Source organism: Petaurus breviceps, unplaced genomic scaffold (genome assembly GCF_028583685.1).
Source record: "Petaurus breviceps papuanus isolate PSGF00001 unplaced genomic scaffold, PetGlider_PUasm1.0 90903, whole genome shotgun sequence".
NCBI lineage: Eukaryota > Metazoa > Chordata > Mammalia > Diprotodontia > Petauridae > Petaurus > Petaurus breviceps.
In genome coordinates, this window is record NW_027187376.1 from 14,567,351 (window position 1) to 14,579,550 (window position 12,200).

Genomic DNA, 12,200 nt, shown 5'->3' on the forward strand with positions numbered 1-12,200 from the left:
GCAGCTCTTTTTGTTGTGGCAAAGAATTGGAAATTAAGGGGGTGTCCATCAATTGGGGAATGGCTGAACAAGTTGTGGTATATGCATGTTATGGAATATTATTGCGCTATAAGAAACGGGGAGCAGGCAGTCTTCATATTTACCTGGAGAGGCTTAAAAGAACTGATGCTGAGTGAGAAGAGTAGAACCAGGAGGAATTTGTACACAATTACAGACACAACGTATGTGTGATGACCAACTTTGATAGACTGGACTCTTCTCAACAATGCAGGGATATAAGTCAATCCCAAAAGACGCATGATGGAGAGAAAAACGTGCATCCAGAGAAAGAACTAGAAAGAACTAAATTTATATCCAGGTGGAAGCAAAATACCTGATCTTTTTCGTTCTCTTATTTGATTTTATGTCCTCTACCATTTTTCATTCCAGCTGGTACAATCCATCCTTATAACCTGACCATTGTATAATGTGAAAGTATCTACAGATCCTATACTTGATTATAAGATGCCATGGGGGGGAGGGGAAGGAGGGGGACAAAATGTGAAATTCAAGGAATTGTGGAATTGAATCCTGTAAACTAAAAGGAAACAAACAAATTAATAAATTAAAAATTGAATTAAAAAAAAAAAGAATGTTACTCCATTCCAGACAGAAATGATGGACGAAGTCATGCATATTTTTGGACATATCTATTGAGTGGATTCATTTTGCTTGGCGGCTTATTATAACAATTTTTTTCTTTTCAGTTTTTTTTTTTTTTAAAGCAATTGGGGTTAAGTAACTTGCTCAAGGTTACACGACCAGTTATTTCTGGGTGTGGTGCTAAGTGTCTGAGCCCGGATTTGATCCCCAGGTCATCCCGACACTGGAGCCGGTACTCTTACTTCCTGAGCCACCTGGCCACCCCTAAAATTGGGAGGGGATACCAACACTTTTGTTTTGTTTTTGCTTTTTGGAGGGCAGTTGGGGTTAAGTGAGTTGCCCAAGGTTACACAGATAGTCTTTGTGTTAAGTGTCTGAGGCTGGATTTGAACTCAGGTCCTCCTGACAACAGGGCTGGTGCTCTATTCACTGTGCCACCTAGCCACCCTTCTTTTCAGTTTTTAACTAGGTTTTAACAGGTTTGCAATAGTGATGCCAATGAAAATGGCCATAAAATGTTTTTAAGTTTAAGAAAAATAACAGTACTTTAATGGTTCTTTATATCCCAGTGAAAAGAAAGATTTTCTTCTAGGACCCATGATTTAAGGATAGTCTATATTGTACTGTTTTTAAGGTCAAAAGGCAGGATGTAGCATATCATGTTTGTCATTGAATTACTTTGTTTTCTGGTTACAGATGGCTTGTGTGTTTTTTTGTTTTGTTTTGTTTTATGTGAAATGTTGGATTAAGGTATCTAAAGAAAACTTATTATTTTTACTGTTAGAGAGGTGCAAGTGTTAATGGGTTTTCCCATTGAAATTCCAGCCTGTAGCTGCTTGTGCTATGCCAGTAATGAAGGGTTGGAACATCCTTACAAACTCAGAGAAGTCCAGGAAAGCAAGGTACTTTACTATTGCTATATTTTGAGTGTTAATGTCTAATTTTTATCCCATGAGTCTAAAATTCAGCTTCACAGTTGTGAAAATTGCCCTTAAAGGTTGATGAAAGACTGAGACACTGAGAATAAACCATTCTGAGAACATTGCAGGATAACTTTAATTACCACTATCATGCACACTTATGCAGTTTTGCCAGTTTGTTTTTGTAGTATATAATTCTATTTGTACTCAAAACGAATGTTCTGATTTTGTAATTATGGGGGAAAGTGAAACATGAATTCCCATTTTTATTGTCACAGGTCATAATTTTCTAGGTTCTTCAATGAAGTTTTAAGTTCTGTGCCTTCACTGTTTTCAAGTTACATAACTGAAATTATCTGTTAGCAGAATACTTAAATAATAGAGAGTTGTGCTGGCTCATGTTTAATAACAAATGCAAAGTTTTAAAGAAGAATTGCCTGTTAGTTTTCTGGGTCAGGAAAATCAGCATGGTTTAATGGCCAAAGAGGCAGCTCCAAAGCCAGGAATGTGAAGGCCCAACCTTGACATATCCTGGTTTTGTGACCTTGGGCAAATAACAACATCTCTGTCCTCAAGGCAACTTTCTTAACAATAAGTTTGAAAGAAGGTCCAACCTACATTGGTAGAGGGAGTTTCCTCAACTGGAAATTCCATATGCCATTGAAATCATAGATTTGATTTATATCCCCTATGCTTATTTCTTGATCAAAGGGTCAATATTAATTGAGAAAAAAGTATGTGTGAAATATGTTGATTTCTTAGGCAAAAAGTAATATGTAAACACAGGGTGATGGTAGTTATTTGATTAATTTTACACATTATTTTTCCCTTATAGAGAAGGTGTAATGGAGTTTTTATTAGCAAATCATCCACTAGACTGCCCTATTTGCGATCAGGGAGGTGAATGTGATCTGCAGGTATGTAGTCTAATAAATTATTGGGCTTGTCTCAGATCTGATTTTATTAGGTACATTGGTTTAGTTGTCTCCTGTGATTTAATCTAGGACCAATCGATGATGTTTGGAAGTGATAGAAGCAGATTTTTAGAGGGAAAACGTGCTGTGGAAGATAAGAATATTGGTCCGCTTGTAAAGACCATCATGACTAGATGTATACAGTGTACTCGGTGCATCAGGTAATTTTTTTTCCTTTTTTTGTGTTCCATGAATTAATTTCCTTGTTTATTTAGTGTTTATAAAATGTGGTTGAATAATAACAGTGGAAAGTGAAGTTTTCTACAGGTAAAGTCCCCTGATAAACTCTATAAGGTTTCTGAATGGTTTAGCTATGGAGTCATTAGGGAAGGTTTTAGAGTAGAAGCAGGGGGTGGGGAGGAACAGAATGAAGATGACTGAGTGAGAAGTATCAGTTTTGCCTTAGATTTACCACACCCTCCTCCACAATGACCTAAAAAATAAATTCTGATCAGGAAAACTGAGACAATACAGTTTTTTTTCAGTAGAAGGCAATTTAGGAAGATAGAGGGGTCTTTAAACACTGGAGTCAGGGCTGGCCAGGGATACTTTGCAGCAGCAGCAGAGGGAAGAAGCCTGGTATCCAGAAATGGCAAGGGGACTAAACACCTGAACAGAAACAGACCCCAAAATGCCTAAACAAATTGTGGTTATATGAATGTAATGGAATACTATTGTGCTACAAGAAATGAACAGGCAAACTTCAGAGATACCTGGAAAGACATATATAAACTGATGCTGAGTGAGGGGAGCAGAACCAGGAGAATGTTGTACACAATAACAGCCCCAGTGTGCGAGTACTGATTTTGATAGACTTAGCTCTTCTCAGCAATGCAAAGACCTAAAACAATTCCAAAGGACGCTTGATGGAAAATTCCAGGCACAACCAGAAAAAGAACTATGGAGTCAGAATGCAGAATGAAGCAGACTGTTTTCTTTTTTGTTTTATGTTGTTGGGTTTCTTTTTCTTTCTCATGGTTTTTCCCATTCATTATAATTATTCTATGCAACATGACTGATTTGAAAATATGTTTACTAGTAGTGCATGTGTAGAGCCCATATCAGATTGCAAGCTGTCTTGGGGAGGGAGTAGGGAGGGAGGGAAGGGGAGAAAATTCAAAACTTGTGGAAGTGAATGTTGAAAACTAAAAATAGATCAAGATGGTGGAGTAGAAACAGGATCTCCACGTGGCTCCAGCTTCCGCCTTTCCCAATTCATGTAAAAGAGGACTTTAAACAAACTTTGGAGCTACAGAACCCACAAAATGACACAGAGAAGCTAACCTCCTGCTGAGGACAGCCTGGCAGGCTGGCAGCAAGCAGCCAGCTCAGCGCTCTGGGAGCCTACCCCAGCCTGCATGAGCCAGAATTTTTAGCCCCAGGGCTGGCCTGGTCAATCACCTGCTGGAGGGACTCCAGAGCACCAGCAGCTGTGGCCATTTCCAGAATTATCAACACATAGATTCTAAGGACAAAGTGAGAGGTCAGTGCAGTGTGGACTTTGGGACCAGTAGTTGGGTGTGCATTGGCTTTTGCCCAGGGTGAGAAGCCGCTGAGAAGGCGCCACATTGCAGCTTCAGCTCCTGCCCTGCAGACTGTAGGGGGACCAAGTGTCCAGTCTGAGGAGTAATCACTCTTGCTTTAACCTGCTTGGATCTGGATTGCGGTCTAGGGTGGAGGTCCTGGGGTGTGTGACCAGTGTGGCAGAGCATGTGGAGGCTTCAGAGAGGGCACCCAACTAATACCTCCGGCAGCTGAGAAAACCGCAGCATTTGGGACAAAGCCCCCCTGTCTGGTGGCAGAGTCCTACTGTGGTAAAAAGCCCAAAAGTCAAATAATTGAGTGGCAACATGACCAGGCAAAGGAAGCAAAACAAATAGAAGAATCCAACATTAGACTCCTATGTTGGGGACAAAAAGGATCAAAGCATGAAACATGAGGAAGACAGTGAAGTCAGAACTCCTGCACCAAAAGCTTCCAAGGAAAATACAAGCTGGTTACAGGCCATAGAGGACCTTAAGAAGCAGATAAGAGAAGTGGAGGAAAAATTGGGAAAAGAAATGAGAACGATGCAAGAAAATATGAAATGAGAGTCAACAGTCTGACTGAGGAAAATCACACCTTAAAAAACAGACTAACTCAAATGGCAAAAGAAGCTCAAAAAGGTAATGAGGAGAGGAATGCCTTAAAAAGCCGAATTTGCCAGATGGAAAAAGAATCTCAAAAGCTCACTGAGGAGAATCATTCCTTCAGATTTAGAATGGAACAAAGAGAAGCTAGTGACTTGAGAAATCAAGATGCTGTTAAACAGATCCAAACAAATGAAAGAATAGAAGGCAGTGTGAAATATCTCATGGGAAAAACCACTGACCTGGGAAATAGATCCAGGAGAGATAATTTAAAAATTATTGGACTACCTGAAAGCCATGATCAATGTAAGAACCTAGAAACCAGGGCAGTTTTCCTTGAGAACTTCCTGAAAAAGATCCCAAAAAGAAAACTCCTAGGAATATTATAGCCAGATCCTGAAATTCCCAGATCAAAGAGAGAATATTACAAGCAGTCAGGAAGAAACAATTTGAATATTGTGGAAACACAATCAGGATAACCCAGGATCTGGCAGCTTCTACACTGAGGGATCGAAGGGCCTGGAATATGATATTCCGGAGGTCAAAGGAGCTGGGATTAAAACCAAAAATCACCTACCCAGCAAAACTGAGTATCATGTTTCAGGGGAAAATATGGTCATTCAGTGGAATAGAGGACTTTCAAGTATTCTTGAAGAAAAAACCAGAGTTGAATAGAAAATTTGACATTCAGATACAAGAAGCAAGAGAAGCATGAGAAGGTAAACAGGAAAAAGAAGTCAAAAGGAACTTATCAAAGTTGAACTATTTACATTCCTACATAGAAAAACAATAATTGTAACTGATGAAACTATTCTCAGAATAAAAATAGTTGAAGGGAATAGAAATATATATATAGTCTTTATCGGAGGATATATTGGCATATGATTACATATGTGAATGTGTGTGTATATATATATATATATATATATATATATGTTTATACATAGATAGAGGGCACAGGACCAACTGAATAGGAAGGGATTATACTTAAAAGATGAAATTAAGAGGTAAGAGGAATATAATGAGAGGAGATGGGGAGAGACAAAATGGAGCAAACTCTCATATAGAAGAGGCAAGGGAAAATGGGTACAATGGAGGGGAAGAACAGGAAGGCATTAGGGAATGGGTCTACCTTATACTCATTGAATTTGGCTCAGGGAGGGAATGACATACACACTAAATAGTGTATCTCACCCTCCAGGAGAGTAGGGGGGAAAGGGATGATAGGGGGGATGATGGAAGGGAGGGCAGGCTGGGGGGGAGGGAAGTTGGAAGCACCCACTTTTGAGAAGGGACGGGACCAAAGTAGAGACTAGAACAAGTGGGAGATGAGATAGGAGGGAGGGAAATATAGTTAGTCTTTTACAGTATATCTATTATGGTAATGATTTGCATTAGCTACACATGTACAACCTATATTGATTATTTATCTTCCCAGTAAGGATGGGTGACAAGGGAGGAAGGGAATGAATCTGGAATTCAAAGTTTTAAAACCAAATATTTAAAAATATATTTATACTATTTTTAATACTGTTTTACATGTAATTGGGAAATAAGAAGAGGGAATATTCTGCAGGACCACTATTTTGGGGAGGTGGGTAGGGGAAAAACAGGGAGAAAATTTGTAACCCTAAATCTGGCAGAAATAATGAAGTAAACCAGAAGTTAATAAAGCATTTGGAAAACTAAAAATAAATAATTTAATGAAAAAAAAGGATCCCAAGGGATCCCAGTACTAGCATTGGGAGCAAGAATGGTGCTATCTGGCAGCTCTGTCACCTACTATCCAAGTCCCCATCACAGTTCCAGGGTGGAAAGGAGTAGTCACTAGAGACAGAGGATCTAACTGTATGGAACAAGGACCAAGTTCCATAAACAGAGCTGTGTGGCTCTGAGCCAAGAGTTGAGGTTGGGGGTGGGGGAGTTGAGGGGAATGGGGATAGGGACAACTCAGCCCTACCTTTTAGTCCTGTACATAAACCTGCATGGGGGAGCCAGCAGTTCAGTCACTCTGACTCTGCAGAACTTTCCGTTAACAGAGACTTGAGTCTAGCAGCAGTCTGCAGAAACTGAACCACACAATTTAGCTGACCAGGTCAGGAACTTGTAGAACTCAGTCCAGGAGGACAGTGAACAGGCTTCTCTTCAGATCACATCATTTTGGAAGCACTGAAAACTTTTTCTTTTAATTGAAAACTTTGTTTGCTATTTCACTGCTATAACCAAAAAAGATAGTGGATCCAGTTTGTTTTCACGTGGGCTACAAAGAGTTAAAATAGCTCTATTCACAAAATTCACTGGTTAGAAATCACCAAAAAATAAAGAATATTCAAGAAAACTCTGATGTAGTAGTTCCTACTGCCTGGGCAAACACAGATTACTGAAAACTTGCAGGCCCTCAGACTGAGCTGGGAAAGAAGCAGAGGGGACATAAAGGACAAGCGTGGGCCAGAACTCTTCCTTCCTTTCCTTCCTCCCCAAGTGAGCGGAGCCCAACACTAGCATAAAGTCCAAAATCAAGAAATAGGCTGGAAGAATGGGCAAATAACAACAAAAAAAGAACCTGACCGTAACATGCTACTGTGGTGACAGGGAAGATTCAAGACAAACTCAGAAGAAGACAGTGCCTCCAAACAAAGCTCCAAGAAAAATGCAGATTGAACATAAGTCCAGTAAGAATTCCTAGAAGAGGTAAAGAAAGAGATTTTTAAAAGATGTTTTAAAAACAAGAATGGCATAGGAAAAACTGGGAAAAGAAATGAGAGGTATACAAGACAATTATAAAAAGAGAATTAACAAAAGAAGTACAAAAAAAGTACTAAAGAAAACAACTTAAAAATCAGAATTGACCAAATGGAAGTAGGATTTGAAGCTGAGATAAAAGAAACAAAGGTGGCATTTGAGGTAGAGGGAATGGTTTGGACAATACATAGAGGCAGTAGTGCACATGATGTGATTATTAGAGCAACTTGGTTATATATTTGCTTTCTTTGGCTTTTATCTGTTGACCTTGAAATGGCTAAAAACTACATAGAGAAAGTGGCAAAAATAATATCTACATACACAGTGTTTAAAGAGCTATCACATATACCACCAGGTTGTCTGCAGGGTGACTTTCCTTGGCCATGGTAACTGTTGAAAACCATATTCTAAGTTTGAGGTGTTTTGAGTACACTTCACCCATGAAATTACAAATCTTTGAAGTACTAAAGTGTCACTTGAGCTTATTAAATTTTCATAGTACCTTCGTGAGCTAGGCAGGACAGTTATAAATATTCCCATATATAGAAGAAGAAGATAAAAAAAAACAGCAGACCTGGAGAAACAGCTGTTAAGTTACCTCTGTACTCCCAATCTACATAGAACTTAGTTGTATGATTATGGGCATCTCTTTTAATCTCTCACTCCCAATTTAAAATAATAATACCTGCAGTGCATTCCTTGTGGAGCTATTGTAAAGATTAAATTACCTAAATATGTGTGAAGTGCTTTCCAAACTATAAAGTGCTATAAAAATGCCTGGTATTACTAAATGACTTGCTCAACTTAGGTTGGATTTCAAATCAATATCGAATATCAATAAACATTTATTGAGTGCCTTGTACATGCAAAGATTGATCAGTAGAAATACAGTCATTCAGCACACATTTATTAAATCTTTAGTGTGTGCCAGGTACTGTTTTTAGGCCTGAACTACAAAAAAAAAGTGAAAATAGTCTTTGCCTTCAAGGAGCTTACGTTCATTTGGGTAGACAACCCATACCATACCATACATAAGGATGTATGTATGGGGAGGAGCTTACAGTTTAGCTGAGGAAGTGAGACTTAAATACATGAAGAGTTGCATCCTGTAAGACAATTTAAGGAAGAGGAGTATGGTAGGAACCAGAGTGATTCAGACCCAGGATGCCAAGGTTTGATATTCTGCTTTGACACTTTGTGACCAAAGAAGCCCCTGACCTCTCTGAACTTTGGTTGACTCATTTGTAAATACTTGCCCTATTTATTTCATGGGGCTATAAGAAAAGTACTTCATAAACTGTAAAGTGATTATAATATATGTCAGAGTTGTTGCGATTATTGTTACAGGTCATGAGAAAGTATTAATTACCAAGTGGATAAAAACTCAAAAGAGGAAGAAAGAATTGTAAGGGAGATCCTTTTTTTTTTTTTAAGTTCTGTATCCAAAGGAAGGGACTATTGAATGGTTTACTTTTTATATTTTTGGTCTCTAATTTTGTTTCTCTTTCTCTATGTTCTTTGTAGGATAGAGTTAAATAACCACTTTGGAGTGGTGGTGATGGTGGTGTTTTTAAATTAAATTTAGGAGATTCTTATTCTTGGAAATAAATTGCCATTTTAAAAAATGTTTTCTTTTAATGAAAGCTAATGAATGGGGGAAGGTATGTAATGTTGGATTTGAGGATTTGATGGTATATTTTTATCCATTAGGTTTGCTAGTGAGATTGCAGGAGTGGATGATTTGGGTACAACAGGAAGAGGAAATGAAATGCAAGTTGGAACATATATCGAAAAAATGTTCATGTCTGAATTGTCTGGAAATATCATTGATATTTGCCCAGTAGGGGCTCTTACATCTAAGCCCTATGCCTTTACTGCACGCCCTTGGGAAACAAGGTTTGTGACTTCATTTGCACATTATGTTTGTCTTTCTCATTATTTACCTATTAAAAAAAGGAAAATGGTGTAATGATTAGAGAGCTGGCCTCAGCCAGGATGACTGGGGTTCAAATTCTACCTTTTACACTTACTGTCTTTTATCCTGGGCACGTCAATTAGTCTCTCAGTAGTCTAGGAGACTCTCTAAGACTATAAATTTCAGAGAGGTGTCAGAGTCCACTATACCAGTGAAATTAAAGTTCCATTTCCTGTCCCTATCCCTCTTCAACAATTTAAAAATACTCTTAAAAGCTATTTAAACTTAGTTATGTTGGTTTGGTAAGATCTTAGTATCCTTTAAAAATTGAAGGCAATGGCTACATTGCATCCTATGATAATATTTAGCCTATGCGTATTGTATTCTTGTAGTGAACTTGGAAATGAAGTCCAGAAAACTTATCCACAGATGATGAAATTTAAATTAAAAGTTTTTTGTTTTCTGTCTTTTTGGTATGTCATTGTTTTCCTGTGGCAAGTAGTCATTTTCAAAGCTGATTTTCTGTATTAGCAATCATTGAAGTTGTCTCCAGATTTTCTGGTAGACTTTGAAAAATTACCCCTCTTAAATCTTCATTTGATCATGAGAAAGTCAGAAATTGATTAGAAATACCAGTTTTCTGAATGTTTGAAGCTAATTTTTTAAATTTCTAATTCACTTTTCCTTATTGGGGTCAGCAGAAATTATGACCACCTTTCTCCTTTCTCAGAAAGATAGAATCTATTGATGTTATGGATGCACTTGGAAGTAACATTGTTGTCAGCACAAGAACAGGAGAGGTGATGAGGATTTTGCCAAAGATGCATGAAGACATCAATGAAGAATGGATCTCTGATAAAACCAGGTATATATGCAACTGCACCAATTTTCCTTAAGCCTGCTATTGAGGTATACTTTAAATAAATACCTTTAAACCAAGATGTTTGATATTAACAAAATGCCTAAAGGGTGGCTTTTGATTGTCATTATCTGTCTGCCATATCATTTCCTATCTGGGCTATGGTATAAACTGGACAGTTGGCAAAGAATTAATTTAATCTTAAGTTTTTCCATCTTGAAAATTTATGAGATCATACTTCACACTATGTATGTAATGTCAATTAAGCAAAGATGTTAAAGTTTAATATTTGTAAGTAAAAGTCTTCACAGAAAAACAGGAAAATGTTGGAACTACCATGTTAAGCATAATAGCAATTCATGATTTCATATGCAATCTTCTTTTTGTATTCTTTGTATAGGAAAATGTTCATGCTTGTTGATATTTGTCAAATTCATGATAATGGAGGGAAATTCTTCTAAAGCAGAAATGGTCCAAGTTGTTAACATGTTTGCAAAATTTGTCTGCAATTTAACAGCTCCTTAAGTGTGCATTTTCAGAGTTGACAAACTTTTGTGTCTTCTAGATACTAAATTTTAGTTTTAATTTTAATGTTTTAGTAACCAGATATTTTCTGCTCTGTTTTATCCTTTCATTTCCAAAAAAGTGGGCTACATTATTAACACTTAGTATTCTAAATTGTTTTGAACACTTCTGCCAATGCAGTATTTTTGTCGTATTTTCTCTGTGAAGTCTTTAAACTTAAATATTATAGTTGATACTTTAGAAGGACTCTATAAATATTATCATTTCTGTCGTCCAGGTTTTCCTATGATGGATTGAAAAGGCAACGACTTACTGAGCCAATGGTCAGAAATGAAAAAGGGCTTTTAACTTACACTTCATGGGAGGATGCACTTGCTCGTGTAGCAGGAATGGTAAGGAACTTAAAATTTTAAAACTTTGGTAACTGTAATTTTTCAAAGGGGTTCCACACAGGAATATGAGGAATACTGTCTGGTTCCCTGCTTCTCCCTGAATTATGTTTCTGATGGACAAGCCTATAGCATTTAAATGAAATCCTCAGTTTAAAACTACTGCCACCTTCCCTCTTACCCATCAAGGTAGCATCATTTTTCTTGGTCTTGTCATCACCTTTGTTTCTGATTTTTTTTCCCCAACATCTTAGATATATTTAAAGTTTGTGCAATTTTACAGAGTAGCACTAATGATTCCCTGCCATGCTTAAAAAACAGAAGTTTGTTCTGCTTTTTTTTCTACTAGAAAATATTTCAACTTTGAACTTTTGTTTTAGTTTTGTTTTTGGAGGGGGGGAGGCAGGGCAATTGGGGGGTTAAGTGACTTGCCCAAGGTCGCACAGCTAGGTTGTCAAGTGTCTGAGTCCAAATTTGAATTCAGGTCCTCCTGACTCCAGGGCTGGTGCTCTATTCACTGCACCACCTAGCTGCCCCTACTTTGAACTTTTGAATGATGGCTAGTTTCTTCATTTTTATCTAGCCTATTGTAATAGACATTGAGTATTGACACACTGATATTATTCTCCTCTATTTCTAGTTACAGACAGTTCAGGGCAAGGATGTGGCAGCGATTGCAGGAGGTTTGGTGGATGCAGAAGCCCTCATATCTATCAAAGACTTACTTAACAGAGTAGACTCCGATTCCTTGTGTACTGAAGAAGTCTTCCCCACTGCAGGAGCTGGGTGAGCAAGTTATAAACTAGATTTTTTTTAAAGTTCTCATGTAGGATCTTTTATATATTTTAGGTGTGAATAATTATAACATAACAAGATAACCCCAAGATCATTTAAATTTGGAAGGCCAGGAAAAATACTCATAAATAGACATACATATGTGCTCCTATAACCATGCCATCCTTCACAAAGACTCAAGCATAGAACGGCAGGAGCTTGGATGCTCCAGATGGATGCAGTACTTGATCAAGACTGATGTAATTTGGAGAACACTTCATAGCTTCTTCACAGACAGTGCTATTAATTAGATAATGTGCTTTAAAAAAAT

At 37.7% G+C, this 12,200-nt stretch overlaps 1 protein-coding gene across 2 annotated transcripts in view; it reads left to right on the plus strand.

Annotated features, from left to right (window-relative positions):
• Positions 1 to 12,200, plus strand: part of NDUFS1 (NADH:ubiquinone oxidoreductase core subunit S1) — a 386,086-nt gene that overhangs the window by 358,328 nt on the left and 15,558 nt on the right. For both annotated transcript variants that reach the window (XM_069075298.1, XM_069075299.1), the window contains 7 exons: positions 1,468 to 1,544; positions 2,398 to 2,479; positions 2,567 to 2,697; positions 9,118 to 9,303; positions 10,053 to 10,187; positions 10,984 to 11,098; positions 11,736 to 11,881. In XM_069075298.1, the coding sequence (XP_068931399.1) occupies positions 1,468 to 1,544; positions 2,398 to 2,479; positions 2,567 to 2,697; positions 9,118 to 9,303; positions 10,053 to 10,187; positions 10,984 to 11,098; positions 11,736 to 11,881 (872 nt within the window). The remainder of the gene's footprint in view (positions 1 to 1,467; positions 1,545 to 2,397; positions 2,480 to 2,566; positions 2,698 to 9,117; positions 9,304 to 10,052; positions 10,188 to 10,983; positions 11,099 to 11,735; positions 11,882 to 12,200) is intronic.